The 15,785-nt window shown below is 40.1% G+C and overlaps 1 protein-coding gene and 2 long non-coding RNA genes across 3 annotated transcripts; all 3 read left to right on the top strand.

Annotated features, from left to right (window-relative positions):
* The first annotated feature begins 1,981 nt into the window (after positions 1-1,981).
* On the top strand, positions 1,982-2,923 carry LOC111948433. The gene is made up of 4 exons (XR_002874439.1): positions 1,982-2,097; positions 2,259-2,368; positions 2,458-2,625; positions 2,709-2,923. It is a non-coding gene; the product is annotated as an uncharacterized LOC111948433 (long non-coding RNA).
* Positions 2,924-6,449: 3,526 nt separating this feature from the next.
* On the top strand, positions 6,450-6,978 carry LOC111948434. Its single transcript, XR_002874441.1, has 3 exons — positions 6,450-6,572; positions 6,645-6,726; positions 6,828-6,978. It is a non-coding gene; the product is annotated as an uncharacterized LOC111948434 (long non-coding RNA).
* Positions 6,979-7,110: 132 nt separating this feature from the next.
* LOC101159372 (alpha-2-macroglobulin-like protein 1) lies at positions 7,111-15,548 on the top strand. Its single transcript, XM_023961869.1, has 20 exons — positions 7,111-7,116; positions 7,480-7,484; positions 7,775-7,997; positions 8,424-8,550; positions 8,652-8,773; positions 9,292-9,343; positions 9,493-9,576; positions 9,664-9,853; positions 9,973-10,095; positions 10,946-11,102; positions 11,191-11,265; positions 11,570-11,732; positions 11,821-12,008; positions 13,171-13,383; positions 13,601-13,722; positions 13,996-14,086; positions 14,162-14,230; positions 14,321-14,426; positions 14,517-14,641; positions 14,753-15,548. The coding sequence occupies exons 1-19, from the start codon at positions 7,111-7,113 to the stop codon at positions 14,606-14,608; spliced, it is 2,208 nt and encodes a 735-aa protein (XP_023817637.1). The 3' UTR covers positions 14,609-14,641; positions 14,753-15,548.
* The last annotated feature ends 237 nt before the right edge of the window (positions 15,549-15,785 follow it).

Genomic DNA, 15,785 nt, shown 5'->3' with positions numbered 1-15,785 from the left:
GCCAAACCACCTGTGCAACTCAGTAGAAGCTGATTTACTGTGGTGATACGCCAAAAGGTGAACAACTCCTGACCAGAGAAATAAATTCAGTCAAATTTAGTTTTAATCCATCAAAAACTACAATTCCCAGAGCCCCACCCCTTCACGTTCCCTGTAGTCCATCATCATTCCACTGTGGGCAATAGAAGGGCTTTTCCTGCTCCTTTCCAAATGGCGTCCTCCATGAAATCTCAAAAACACTTGGCAGAAAAAGTTCTGCTAAGTTTCAAAAAAGTATGGAGATAATGACTCATCTATTTTTATTCATTTTTAAAATGACTACTTGTAATTAAATAATGCAAGGTTTGTTGATAACTCGTTATAATTGTTTATAATACAGTTATATCACTAAAAAAGCATGTGCATCACATTTGAGACAGTGGGCAAATAAGATGCTTTCTTCCTCTTAAGTTTAAACTGATATTTTGGTGAACAACAACTTACCAAATCACTCATCTCAATTGATTATATTTAGCCTATATCTCTTAAAACATTATATTGCCATGTTTTATGGATATAATGAAAAACCCTCTTAAATCCCCCCAAATTTTTTTTTTAAATCTGTCAGTTCTTTGATGTTTTGGGCTTTGCAGGGTTAAAGATAGAAATAAAAGAATCTATGGCAGCTTCAGGATAAACATTATGGATTCAGACAAATTGTTTGTTTAAATGAACTTTCAGTAAACGAGTTGAAGACTTGGGAGAATATTTGAACAACGGAGTCTTTGGTTCTTACTTAACAGGATCCTCACAACATCATCATTGAACAGTGGGTGAACCAAACACCTCGCAGGGGCATTCTGGAGCGTTCCTTTCAGCTGAGCTCCGGGGCCTCTGAGGGATACTACAGGATAGTACTGAAAGCAGGACAAGACAGGTTCTATCAGAGCTTCAAAGTGCAAAAATTCTGTAAGTGATGGTGTTTCAGATTCTCCAGCTTTCTTCAGTGGAACGTTCGTGGTGAAGTACGTTTCTCTTGTCTGCAGCTTTGCCCAAATTTGACATTATAGTAACCATTCCAAAGGAGATCAGTGTTGGACAGAAGCATTTTGAGGTGGAAGTTTGTTCAAAGTAAGGCTTGTCTCTTTAAATGTCTGCATCTGAAAGCCCTGTATGTTTGATTAATGATTTCACTGATTTAGGTACAAATGTGGTAAACCGGTGGGAGGAAGCGCCGTGGTAACCGTGTGCCGGCCGGTCAAAAGCCGCATTCATTGTTCTTCTGCTTCCACCTATAAAGACTACGAGCATCTCCACAGAACATCTCTGTGCACCACCAAAACAAAGCAGGTACCATGGTCAAAATGTTTAACTACGGCCCTGAAGTTCATTTCACATCAGCAAATCAGTCAATGCAAAAACAAGTTAAAGATCACAATGATAATGAAGAAAGGAAAACAAATAATAAAAAAATTTGAAATTTTAGAAATCTTCACAAAATTTCAGAAACCAAAACGTAATTTCAAAAAAACAAAATGTAATTTCGAAAAAAGAAACAAAATAAAAAAGAAGCATTACATAAGTAATTTCATTAAACAAAATAAAAAACTGGAAAAGGTAGGTATTATGGGACATCACTGATTGGATGGTGATGTTTGAGTTTTGATGAAGATGGAAAGCAGGATGTTTTACCCAATCTGTGAGTTGATTGATCAGTCCACATGATCAAATTTTGTGATGGTGATTTGGTTTGATGGATGAGAGGCACAGAGGATGTACAGCATATGTTTCTACATGTCAGATGTTTTCATCCCCTCTGGTAAAAAACTTCCATAATCCTGGTAAACACAATGCAATGACTGAAACTTTCTGAAAGATGTTGGACTTTCTTATCAATAAACTGAACTTGTTTAAGTCCACAAGCAGAACCGGTTCTTGTGAAGTATTAAATAAATTATAGCGTTAAATGTTTTACCTTGTGTGTCTTTTTGTTCTCTCAGTTGTGTGAATCTGGCTGTGCCACTTTGACGTTTGATGTTTCATCTTTCACTGGAATTGACCCAGAGGCTTTTCTGGATGTGCTGGATGTCAGCGCCACTGTCAGAGACAAGTTTACAAGTAAGTCATGAACCAGTTTTTCTTTTTACACATGTAAAAACTCATAAAAACAAAGTACAACATAGCTACACAAAATGACAGATCCCTTTGTGGTAAATTTTATTTTTATTTCTTTTTGTTCTTTCGACATTACATTTTTCCAAATTGAATTTTCCTTTCAGGTATCGCACACACAAAGTGGGAAAGAATAAATATAACATACTCCATTGGACGACTGTCTTTTCTTGAAACTCCCCAAACCTACACCCAAGGACAACCTCTGAACGGGAAGGTAATTGTTGTTTCTGTCTCTTTTAGTCATGTTGTGCCCAGTGCAGTTTGTTTTGTTTTCTCAGTGACGCTGTTCTTTTGTTCCACCAGGTTCAAGCTGTTAGTTACAGTGGCTCACCTGTTGCTCACCTTAAGCTGTACCTGTTCAAGGCTGAGAGTTTGTTTCCAGAAGAGGTGGACATTCTGGAAACGGATGAAAATGGTGTCGCTCATTTTTCTTTGGACACAAACAGATTCAGTGGAAACATCATTCTAAAAGTGAGATACCAAATCTTTTGTGCAAAGCAAGCCCAATATCTGCAGTTTTTCAAATTGTTGTTTGTTTTTGACAACAACCTTAGGTCTGCGCCACCAAACCCGGAGAACATGAAAAACATAAGTCTCCTTTCTTTACATCCGCAACCCTCACGGTGTCTGAGTCTGGTCCAGGTCCCACTACTGGCGGTTTCCTGAGAGTGCGGACGGTGGAGAAACCACTTCGTTGTGGGAAGACAGAGGAGATCACCATCCAGTACAGTTTGGAAAGTGAATACAGTCCTATCGTGGAAATTATTTTCCTGGTGAGTTTTCCCTGTAGCTGTTGCAGTTATGTGGTTGATGTTGCTGTGGGATTGTTGCATGTATGTGGTTGTGGCTTATGTGCAGTTGTTGCTATTGCGCTGTTTTTACACATGTGTAGCTGTTGCAGGTCTGTGTTTGATTCTGATGTGCAACTGCTGCAGATGTCGTAGTTGCAAGGTTCTTGCTGAAATGGGAATGTTGCAGGTGTGCACTTGTTGTAGGTTTAATACTGTTGTCCAAGTGTGAAGATGTGCAGTTGTAAGTGTGCGATTGTTGCTGAAGTGTGATTGTTACAGGTATGCAGTTGTTGTAAGTGTGCTGTTGTTGCTGAAATGAGATTGTTCCAGGTGTGCACTTGTGGTAGGTAGGTGTGCGGCCGTCGTCAAAGTGTGATTATTGCAGGTGTGTGTTTGTCTGTGTGCCGTTGTTGCTGAAGTGTGATTGTTGCAGGTGTACAGTTGCCTTTGCAGGTGTACAGTTGCCTTAAGTGTGCGATTCTTGCTGCAGACTGATTGTTGCAGGTGAGCTCTGTAGCTGGAACACAAAGACACACGTGTGCCTACACTGAAGTGCTTTACATTTAAGTGAAAGGTTTGGGGTTTATTTGTCCTATAAGTGTTGAAGAAAGATTTATGTAAGGATATGAAGTTTGACTTTATTTGCCTCATTTTATCTCCATGTATTCATGAATTGGCAACTGCATATTCCGTGAAAACCATCCAGAGTTACTGAAGTCACTATTGATCCCACTGAAAATGCTTTTGAGCTGCAAAGACTTCCTCCATTGCAGACATTCAAATGTTCTAATAAGTCTTTTTCCTCTTAGGTCCTTTCAAGAGGAGAGATCGTCGTCCAAGGAAGTCACCAAATTCCGGACACTGGTGAAGGTGTGTATTTTTCATCAGGTCATGAGGCTAAAAATACCAGGTTATAAACTGAAACTCTTTTACCATTTCAGTCCTTCAGGGTGAATTTGACTTCCCTTTGAAAGTGACTCCAGACATGGCGCCGTATATCCAGGTGGTGGCATACACTGTTCTCTCCTGTGAGAAGTTCTTGGCTCACAGCGCTGAGTTCCCTACAGAGGAATGTTTTAAGAATGAGGTCAGTGGCAGAAAACCAGGAACTCCTGGTAAAACACCAGTTCGGTAAACCCCAGTGCCAAAAAATAAATAAATACACACACACGCACACACACATATATATATATATATATATATATATATATATATATATATATATATATATATATATGTGTGTGTGGGACACCAGCTACAACGGTTAAGTGATGTACCGCCCGAAAGTCTACTGGAAACTGTGAATGAAGCATTGAGGGCAATTCCTACCACAACCATCACAGAAACCAATGAACTGGTTTACACTTCAGCAGCAGTGATCCTTGAAATGCTTGGCTACAAGAGCAACCATGGAAGAAAACAATACCCACCATGGAAGCAACGGTTAGAGGCCAAAATCAAGGCAACTCAGAAAGATGTGAGTAAGCTGACAGAGGCTCAAAGAGGTACAATGAGAAAGCAAGTACCAAAGAGATACAGCCAGATGTCCATACCTGAAGCACTGGAAACTGCCAAACAAAGGCTCCTAGCCTTGAGCAGCCGCCTAAAGAGGTACACAAGAGACAATGAAGCCAGACGAATAAACAGGCTCTTCGCAACTCAACCTGCAAAAGTGTACGCTCAGTGGCAGGGTCAAAACAGCCGAGCAGACCCACCAAGGCTGGAAACTGAACAGTACTGGAAAAGTATATGGGAGAAAGAGACAGCACATAACAGCAATGCCCAGTGGCTGGTCTCTCTGAGAAAAGAACATAGCAACCTCCCTGAACAGAATCCAGTAACCATCACAGTGGCTGACATCCAAGAAAGAGTCTCAGGTATGAAGAACTGGACAGCACCGGGCCCTGACATGATACATGCCTACTGGCTAAAGAAGCTTACCGCACTCCACGAGCGCCTGGCAGCACAAATGAACCAGCTGCTTAGAGATGGGACTCACCCCGAATGGCTAACGGAAGGGCGAACGATCCTGATCCAGAAGGATCCCTCAAAGGGTGCAATCCCATCCAACTACCGGCCAATAACCTGTCTGTCCACAACATGGAAGCTCATGTCAGGCATCATTGCAACCAAGATAAACAGGCACATGGATCAATTCATGAGTAACACACAGAAGGGCATTGGTAGAGACTCCAGAGGAGCCAAACACCAACTCCTGGTCGACAGAACAGTCGCCCAAGACTGCCAGTCCCGGCACACCAACCTGTGCACAGCCTGGATTGATTACAAGAAGGCCTATGACTCAATGCCACACACATGGATCACTGAATGCTTGGAGCTGTACAACATCAACAGGACTCTAAGGGCCTTCATAGGAAACTCGATGAAGCTGTGGAAAACCACCCTTGAAGCCAATGGGAAGCCACTTGCACAAGTGTCCATCAAATGTGGGATATACCAAGGTGATGCTCTGTCCCCACTGCTGTTCTGCATAGGTCTGAACCCCCTCAGCCAAATAATCAACAAGACTGGCTATGGATACTGACTCAGAAAAGGGGCCAACATCAGTCACCTCCTCTACATGGATGACATCAAGCTATATGCTAAGAGCGAGCGTGACATTGACTCCCTGATCCACACCACCAGGATCTACAGTACTGACATTGGGATGTCATTCGGGCTCGAGAAATGCAGCCGGATGGTGACAAAGAGAGGCAAGGTAGTCCACACAGGAGGGGTCTCACTCCCAGAAGGAACAATAACAGACATCGAGGACAGTTACAAGTACCTTGGAATTCCACAGGCAAATGGCAACCTGGAGCAGGCAACAAGGAAAGCTGCAACAGCTAAATACCTCCAACGAGTAAGGCAAGTCCTGAGAAGCCAGCTCAATGGCAAAAATAAGACCCGGGCAATAAACAGCTACGCACTACCAGTTATCAGTTATCATATATATATATATATATGTATATATATATATATATATATATATATATATATATATATATACATACACACACAGGGCTTTACTTCTCAGGGAATTGATCCTCTTTTCACTCAGTGGTTGACAGACTTTGCAACTTCCATCTCCTAAAAGTATCTTTTACTCATGTCTTTTATTTTTTTGTAAAAAAAATTCATTTTGTGTGTTTATTCTTCAGGTAAAAATCACATACCATCCAAGCTTCGCCATCCCAGGAGAAAAGGTCAAACTGAGTCTGAAAGCGGACCCAGATTCCCTGTGTGGCGTGCGCACCATCGATTTTAGAACCACCATCAGGAAGCCTGGAACGCTTCTGGATGCTCATCAGGTTAAGGATGTGCCCAAAACGTTCACTTTCACCTTTTTATTCCAAAAACATTTTCCACCACCTCTCTGTTCATATCAGCAACACTTCCATCCTACCATTCAATTATAATTCTATCCCTTATTTATTAAAATGGATACATGTTTATAAACACATATTCATGATGTTTTTTCAGATCTTTGACCTTCTGCCCATCCAAAAACCAGACTCCATCCCTCATGAGCTTTTAGACTTTTCCAATTGTCTGCATGTGAGGCCCAAAAGAAGCATTTCAGGATTTACCAATCAAGAGGGAGAATATGCATACACCGTTTTTGAAGTAAGTATCAGACAAATAGATGCCACACAACAATTTTTGCTCTTCTAAACTATTTGGTTTTCTTTTATTTAGAAACAAGGGATGGTAATTTTATCAAACCTAGAAATTTCGAATCCCAAATGCCTCAAGCTTAAAGGAAAAAAATACTTCAGAGGTCTGTTGTTTTGGGAAATACTATTTTGTCCTCATTAGCATTTTTCTTTTTTAAGGTGTTTTTTTTCACTCACTTAAAATATTTCTTTTTTTCCTTGAAAGATTTAGACATTTTCATGAAGTTTGACTCAAAATCAGGAGAGGTTCCGGCCATTCCCGAGCCCGGAACGATCCCGTACTCCTGTCCTTATGTTGAACCCTTGGAGCCGATCCACACTCTTGAATCCGTGCCCTGGATCTTTGACCTGTACAATGTGGGGTGAGAAAAACTTTTTTATTGCTTTGATGAATTCTAATTTTATGACGAAAAAAAAATCACTTTTGATGCTTTTTTTTCAAATGTATAAAAGATTTTACACGTCATTGTAAAATATAGAAAAGGGTCATGGAGGTACGCTGACAGATTTAGTATCTTTGGATGGAGGTGACTTTGAAGTACAAAGACTTAATTTGGTTAAAGTGATGGTGGTTTCCATCAGAGGTGTAACATAGGAACACACTACCCAATCCCATCAGAAAACACTGAAAATTATACAGGATTTAAAACTGTTTTAGAGCAGTGATTAAAAACAACGTAGACTCATTTAAAATGAACCCTCGGGTGCATTTATTTGAAAGTTTATCTGTTTTAGTGTTTTTTAGTCATGTCTACTCTGTGTTGTTTGAATGTCTGATTTTTTTTGCTGCCTTGAGACAACAGATGTGAGCTGAAGCTGGCTTTTATGCTAATAATTCTGGCATAATCATGTTCTAGCTGTGGTAAAATATTGACATGCAATGACATACATACATACATACATACATACATACATACATACATACATACATACATACATACATACATACATACATACATACATACATACATACATACATACATACATACATACATACATACATACATACATACATACATACAAGCCATGTCTTTAGATTTGAAGACTGGACAGGTTCTTCTACTTGCTGAAATCTCTGATAACAGCCAGGACGAGCGCTTTTGTAAATTGGAAACCCCCACCAGACATAAAGCCCATCTCTGCTGTTTCCAGGAGTGGGAAACGGAGCGTGCATCTCACGGTGCCAAGCGTCGTCACCAACTGGGAAACAGATGCATTCTGCCTGAACAGTCACGGCTTTGGCCTGGCTCAACAGAAAACTCTCTTCGTCTCCCCGCCCTTCACTCTCCACCTCGCCACGCCCGACTCGGTCTTCCTTGGAGAGAGCTTCGTTCTGAAGGCCACCGTCACCAACAACCTCCAGAGCTGCATTAAGGTCAAGTCTGGGATCAGCATGTCTGCATGTCTTTGGGTCAAATCTCAAATTCCCTGCAAAAGAAGCTTTTCCTAAATCTTAGTTAGGTTTTAGACCTTTAAGGGGGTCATGAAAAACCTGGATTAACGCGTTATAATCTGTTCTTTATTCAAGCTGATCATTTTGTAGAAATTGTAGTCTTGAGCATCAGAGCTCCCCTTAAATATCAATAACAGTTTTACAAACTTTAAAATTATGCCACAAAAGAGTAAATCATTTAAATGTCTCAACGTGGTCATAATTTTCTTCAAAGCAACACCAAAAGACTGAGAACTATTCCAGTTATGCAAGGTTTTATTCAGCATGACAAAAAAACTAACAGAAAGAAAAATACTTGTGTTTGTTTAATTCATGAAGGTGAGCTTAAAAATCTTTTTTTTTTAACAGATCAAGCTGAGTCCTGCTCATTCCTCGGATTTGTCTGTGACACAGCTTTCCAGTCACCTGTGCACTTTCTGCCTGTGTGGTGGCAAGAGCAAAACTCTCAGATGGACCATAGCTCCAACGGTCTTGGGTGAGGCTCGGCCGTTTTACGCCATCCCTTCTGCGAGCTCTGCCTCTCTTCAGAGATGAAAGCTTTTCAAAACTCATGAAAGGTTTGCTGATCTGTTTCAGGAACTGTGACCATGACGATAACTGCTGCAGCTGTGGACGCTGACACGTATTGTGAGGGTCACCCCGTGGTTGTTCCAGAAAAAGGCCACACCAGCTCGAAGACGAGATCTATCGATGTTAAGGTTGGGAATGTAGACAAACACGACCGATGAAACCCATTTATTATGAAGTGGAGCTAATATCACTTGAAGTTTTGTTATGACGTGCAGCAGTCCTGGACTGAAGGACCAGATTGTTTCCACATCTTTTCTTTTTTACTGAATCTTTGAGTGAAAATGTCCCCTCACATGCTCAAAAACACACCGAGATATCCATACATCTAGTATCTGATGAAATTCAACTTTAGGCAGTGAAGCTGTTCTTTCTCTTGAAGTTCACAGAAGCAGTCTGCTCGCGTGGCTTTCCAATTGTTTTCTCTTTATTCCCTCCTTTTTCTCATCTGCTTTTTCTTCAGTGAGTCTGCAGCATCTCCCTTTTTTTCTGGGATTTTCTGGTCTCTTCTTAAAGTACAAAAGCTAAACAGTTTCTCAAACGCCAAGCAAATTGCTCAAATTACCTTTTAAAGAAAAAGGACTAATAATCATTTATGTTTTTATTTGTTTATTCATTTATTTATTTATTTTCCTATATTTTTTCAAAGGCTGGAGGCATTGAAATAAGACAAACTGAAAGCTGGCTGCTCTGTTCTAAAGGTGAGTTTATGCACTCTTTTATTTTTTTAATCAGGAACCCTGAAAATAGCAGAAAGTCATCAGTTATCCTCGCTCCATGTAATCTGACGTGCAGCGTGGTTCTGAGCAGTCCAAATTTGGGGCTGAACGGTTTTCTGTTTGTTCAAAAGGTCCGGTTGTGAGAGCAGTAATGGACGTGGAGATGCCTGAAGTTGTGGTTCCTGGATCTCTCAATATCAAAGTGGCAGCGATGGGTAAACGGATCAGATGATCTCCACTAATGACCTTTACATTTAAAATCAAACACTATTCCCATTTGATCCCCCCTGTCTTCTGCGCAGGCGATGTCCTCAACCGATTGGTGCACAACCTGGGAGAACCGCTTGACTTTCCTTATGAAAACGGGGACTGGAACATAGCGTCAATGGCCATCAACATTTATGTCCTCAACTACCTGAAGGAGACTCAACAGCTGGAGCACTCCATGAAAGAGGAAGAGGCCGTCAACTTCCTCAAAAAAGGCAAGTTCCTGTCAGCTCCTGTTTTGAACTGATCAGGCAGCAGCGTCGAAGGTTCTCCGTTTTCTAAATCCATCCCCTGAGTTTAGGACAACTTGGGGGTGTAAAACCCCAAATCCTATTTGACATCAGTCATTCTGTGAGTGTGAAACTGAACTTTGTATGGATTGCTGTTGCAGCTTACCAGACCCAGCTGTCCTTCAAGGACAAAAGCGGAGCCTTCAGCATCTTCGAATCAGGACCAAGGAGTTCTTGGTGAGCAAAGGACTTCTTATCTTCTATAAGACAACATGATAGACAACACTGTGCAGGCTTTGTCTTTTTGCACTGGCTGAAGTATCTGCAAGCTTTTAAGCAGTGGTGTTAACTGCTGTCAAGTCTGGTGTTTAGAGATCCAAAACCTGTGATGTTCTCTGCATTTTTTACCTGAAAACTGCACACATTTCCTGCGTTTCATGGATTTTATTTCAAAACATTTGTGACTCTACTCATATTATCTTTTGGTAAATGGCTAGGTAAATGACGTCTATTATATTATTATATTATATTATTATATTGTATTATGACGTCTATTATATCTATTATTTTCAGTCATTTACAACTGATTCACACAAATTGAACAAAAAAATACTCAGAAATGTAATTTTAAGATCAAATCACTTTATTTATGTCATTCATCATTAGAAAAATTTACAAGAATTTGTTAAAAATACCAATAACCCAATTTTCATCTTTGTGGGTCTTTCAGTTTTACATTTTGATCCTTTTGCATTAAATAAATTGAGTTTTTACAGCCTACAGCAGGCTCAGAGAAATGAACAGTTTGCTAAAAAACCTTTTGCTTGTTTGCTTAAAAACTCTATTTCAGTAAGTAAATTCTATTAAGTTCTAATTTGGTTCCACAATTACAAAAAAAGAAGAATTATTCAAGGCATAAGTTACCAACTTCTTTTCGTCAGAAAGATAAGGAAATATTTATTTGAAACATCTGTTTTCTGTTAAACTGAACCAGTTTGTTAAAAATGTGTTTTGTAATGGTAAAATAAAACCACACAGAGCATGCAGAAGGTTGACTCTGTGGGTTTGATTTGTCTCCGTTCCTCAGGCTCACGGCTCTGGTGTTGGTGACTTTGTACCAAGCTCAGCCTTATATCTTCATCGATGAAAATGTCATTAATGAGGCCAGGAAGTGGCTGGAATGCCAACAGCGAGAAAACGGTTGCTTCAAAGTGTCGGGCAAACATTTAACCAAGAAAAAGGGGGTAATCAGAAAGCAAATCCAATGTTTTTGGCTGCACATGAGCGCCTTCTGCTGTTGGAGCCGGTCCTTTTCATTGTTTGCCTCCGCAGGGCTGTGCTATCGATGAAGTGGCTTACAATGCTTTCATCCTCGCTGCCTTTCTAGAGATGGGAGTCTCTCCAGATGTGAGTGTCTACAATAATTGTCATGCTACATTCCTATTTTTTCTCTAATAATTTTGCTTTTTGTGTTGGTAAAAATGTAACTGTCTTTTTAAAACGTTTCTTTGCTCAATCTGTGACCAGTGGGCCATAAATGAAGTACCATATTCATCTTTGACATTTTTCTATTGCAGTTGTCTGAAAGTTTGCAACAGAAATCATTGCATGTAAAACAGAATTATTTTTACTGTTACTGGGGATTAAAAAAAGAGTGTTGCGATAAAAACAGCAAGGGGTTTCATCTAAACACTGTCTCGATCTGTAAAAGGACCCTGTGGTGAAGATGGGCCTGTGCTGCCTTAAAGAGTCCATCAAAGATCTTCAGAACCCCTTTGCTGCAGCTATATCTGCATGGGTCTTCACGCTGGCGAAAGACATGGAGCCCCGTGCTCAACTGCTGCACTACCTCGACACGATTGCAATCAAAGAAGGTAAGAATTCCTAACGGTTGAAGTGATTCAATGGTCATCGCCATCTTCTGACTCACCATCAAACTGTGTGTTCTTGGCCATTTTTTAGGAGACGTCATCTACTGGTCTCACGTGGAAACAGAAACTTCGGTCTTTTCATCTTTGCTCATCAGCTCCTACGTGATCCTGGCTAAGCTGACAGTCACAGGTTCTCCTAGAGACCTCAGATCTGCATCTCATACCTTTAAGTGGCTGGTGGAGCATCTGAACTACTATAGTACCTTTTCTTCCACTCAGGTAAAGCTGAAGGTTTACTTTAAATCTGTGCAGTGATTTAAATTAAATCACTGCACAGATTAGTGCACAGTAAGTTGATCTTTCTCAGATAATTGTCACAGCCCATAAAGCCTTAGTCCCAGCCGCCCTTACAGGTGGATATGGGCTGTTTGCAGCCTAAACCTGTACAGGGCACGCAGGAGACCGGCACGAAATATCAAGATCATAGACTGCTTGGTGAACCCGTTCATGCTTTTTTTTTCTATGGACGTATTCATTACGACAGGCCGTAGTAGGCTACATGTACGGCTGAAGTTGATGTAGGCATGTTGTATGGATTTTTCATTTTTTTCATCCCCCTCAAATCTTTGGGACTGTACAAGGAGCCTGTCAGTGCTGTTCACATGATAAGTGTGCTCCTTGTGTGCTGTTAGAAATTAAGGAATTAGACAGTCATAGTGTAGTTTGTGTGGACATCGTCCTAACTGCACTTACGTTTCGTGTGCACACCCCATGCATGCTATATTTGTGCATGGTCTGTAAGGAACCAGTACTCAAACCTTACTAATGACTAGAATATGGCATAAAAACACCATAATGACCTGTTCGTCATAAATCCATGTAAATTCCATTATATTTACAAATTCTTCACGATACACTTACAAAATGTACAACAATGGTACATTCCATTTTCATGACGTCCCGTGACCCTAACAGATACAGTTTTTGCCAATTTCCCCTTTATTAAAGGTTTCTTCTGTAATTCTGAACATTTTTAAAGCTATGATTAGGGTTAGGATTAGGTTTAGGGTAAATTGTATAATTTCTGCTTCCGGCTGATGATGTCCGGTGCCATTTTATTTGCAGCCAAGTTGTTCTCAGATGTAGTCTCTCCTCTCTCTGACCCTCCACAGACCTGGATGGGTCAGGTGCTATGAAACTTGGACCTGACACAGGGAAACACCATCAAATGATGAATAAAGTTGAGAAATATGTAAAATATTTAATTTATATATATATATATATATTGGCTCTCACTTTGAGGTCTCCTCGGTTGGTGCACTAAACCAGTGATTTCCAGTTTGACAGTCTAGACTTGAAAGCAATTATGAGAGATCAGGATCAGCTGATGATAACTTTAACATTTCCAGTTTTATAAATGTACATTATGTGTATGTTACAGGACACAATGGTGGCTGTTAAGGCCATAGCCCTCTACTCCAAGTGCATGTATACTCCTACGTGGTCGAGCACAGTCAGCATTTGGTCTCCCAATGACAAAGTCGTGTTTCAGCTGACTCCACACAACAAACTGCTCTACCAGGAGATGGTGCTGCAGGACATAAATGGAAAATACAGTGTGAAGATGAAGGGCACGGCCTGTGCTTTGGTGCAGGTTTGTGTACATTTGTCATGTGATAAATATCTGTTTTTGCTGTTGACAGGGCAGTTCATATGCTGAGAAAATGTCATTTGGATGGAAATGTTTTGTGCTTCAACTTAATCAATGGTCTCTGCAGATTAAAAACATTTAACGTTTACTAATCTCATGACAAAATTAGCAACAAAAAAGGATTAGAAGCGATTTTCATGCTTGTGTTATTCTCTGGTAGCTTTCCCTTTGGTACAACGTGGTTAAGGCCAACCCCGACACCTCTCTGAGTGTGGATGTGCAGCTGGAGCTCCACCCCAGTCGCTCTAAAAGGCTCAAATTAACCATGAAGATGATTTCCCTGTAAGTAATCAAAAGGTTCTGAAAACCTCAGGCTGAAACATTGTGCATCATTTAGGAAGATTAAGGTTTTGGTGAATCTGATGTACTTATCCATATATGTGAAGTAAACACAGAAATAGTGAAGTAAACTACAGTTTACAATAACGTTCTTGACATTTCTCCTTTGCGCTGCTCATCGTTCAGGTTCATTTCCTTCCAGAGTCTTCCTTTAGGGTTTTGACTTTCCTGTCATGTGTCCATGGTCTTTTACCAACCTGTAACATGCCATTCCAGGTACAGTGGACATCAATTATGCACAAACATGGTGGTCCTGGAGATCCAGCTCCCCACTGGATTCTGTCCTCTCCCACAGTCTTTGCGTAGTGTAAGTCTTTACAGCCGCTTTTGTTTGACTTGAGGTGTGAGAAAGATTGTTTTAGATGAATGGTTGTCTTCACAGCTCAGGAGCGGTGTGGATGTAGAGCATGTGGTCTACAAGGACAACCGTGTTTTTGTGTATGTGCGCAAGGTACGTGAAATTCTGGGGGTGCAGCTGAGGAGGGCACTCTTTGGGGGCTTTTTCTGTCCTTGTTTTCACTGTATGTCTTTGCCTCCTCAGTTACATAAGAACATACCCATCATCCATAAGTTACACCTGGTGCAGGAGTACTTCGTCTTCAATAACAAGGCAGTCAATGTCCTCATCTATGACTACAACAATCCAGGTTACTTCTTTAGATCGCTGCTTTTGTTTCAGACTGCTTGACATTCTGACATGATTCAGGTTTGAGACCTTCTGTTCTACCTCTTTTCAGCTGTTAGCGGTGTGACAAAGTACTGTCTGTCCTCCTTAACCAAAGACAAGTTCCTGCCGTATCACCACCACCATCACAAGGACAGGCACTGACTTTGATCAGCCTGGTAACCATAAATATCACAGGTACCATCTGAAATGTTTTGAAACTATTAAATTTGTATTAAAATGGGGGGGAAATAAGGTTGGTGGGGATAAATGTGTTTTGAATTGTTCTATTTGTTCTCTGTTTTGCAGCTTGAGAGGAACTTTTACTCAAAGGGTCATCAGAGACCAATGTCATGTTCCAAGCGGCATTTCCCAGGCCATAGAAGTCTTTGCCTTCCAATATAAACCAATTTTTTGTAATAAAATGTTCTTATTTAAGAGTTTACTTCCTGAGCTTTTTTATATCAGAAATGACAGCAACAATTTTTAGGCTTCAAGAACAAAGCCTAAAAAAGATGAAGGTTTGAGATTGAAGGTGAAACATTTTCCTGTTGAAAATTTTTTTATTATAATTTTTTTTCTTCAAATACCTAAAAGTGGATGTAAATCTGAAATCCAAGTCCAGTGTGACAAACATCCAAAATGCTGAAACAATATACTTTTGAACACAGTAACAAGAGGAGCTCCGGACCTGTTTGGACTTACTGACACAAGCAGGACTTCATTGGACTGTTCACGCGTGCAAATTGCTGAATGTTTTGGTTTTTTTTTTTACATGGTTCACTTCATCCAACAGACTAAGAAGGAAGAAACCTTTCCCGCTGGATAGCACTAAACACTGAACTGGTGTAAAGGCGTCACTTTCTGAGGATCTTATTTGTAAAATGACCTATAAAACTGAAGAAAAAAAAGCTTTAATCTCCAACATGCTGAACGCGCATTTGGAAGTGTATGGATAAAACTGTTTTTGTCAATGTTTAATTTTAAAGACAGTTAGTCTGAATAGAATTGATTTTCAACTTAAAGATATTTATTTCAAAGCAACAAAAGCAAACAAAACTGTTTCTTTTTGAGTTGAAATAAATTCAAATGATCTGGAACATTCAAATACCCGTCAGAAAACCAAATATATCACAGAATAAGAGCATTTGTAGTTTGCTTGTTTCCTTTGTTTTTTTTTAGCATTTACTTTTAGAAAATATTTTGAGATTAAATTTAGGATCTTCTGCTTCTTTGTTATGATATACAAATACATGCTCTGCTTCACTGAACTGTTTGACAGAAACATCTGATGAACCTCAGTTTAATGTCTTGCCTTCCCTTAACAAAAAGTAGTACACTT

The sequence above is a fragment of the Oryzias latipes genome, chromosome 13 (genome assembly GCF_002234675.1).
Source record: "Oryzias latipes chromosome 13, ASM223467v1".
Classification (NCBI taxonomy): Eukaryota; Metazoa; Chordata; class Actinopteri; order Beloniformes; family Adrianichthyidae; genus Oryzias; species Oryzias latipes.
This window is presented reverse-complemented; position numbering and strand designations above follow the sequence as displayed.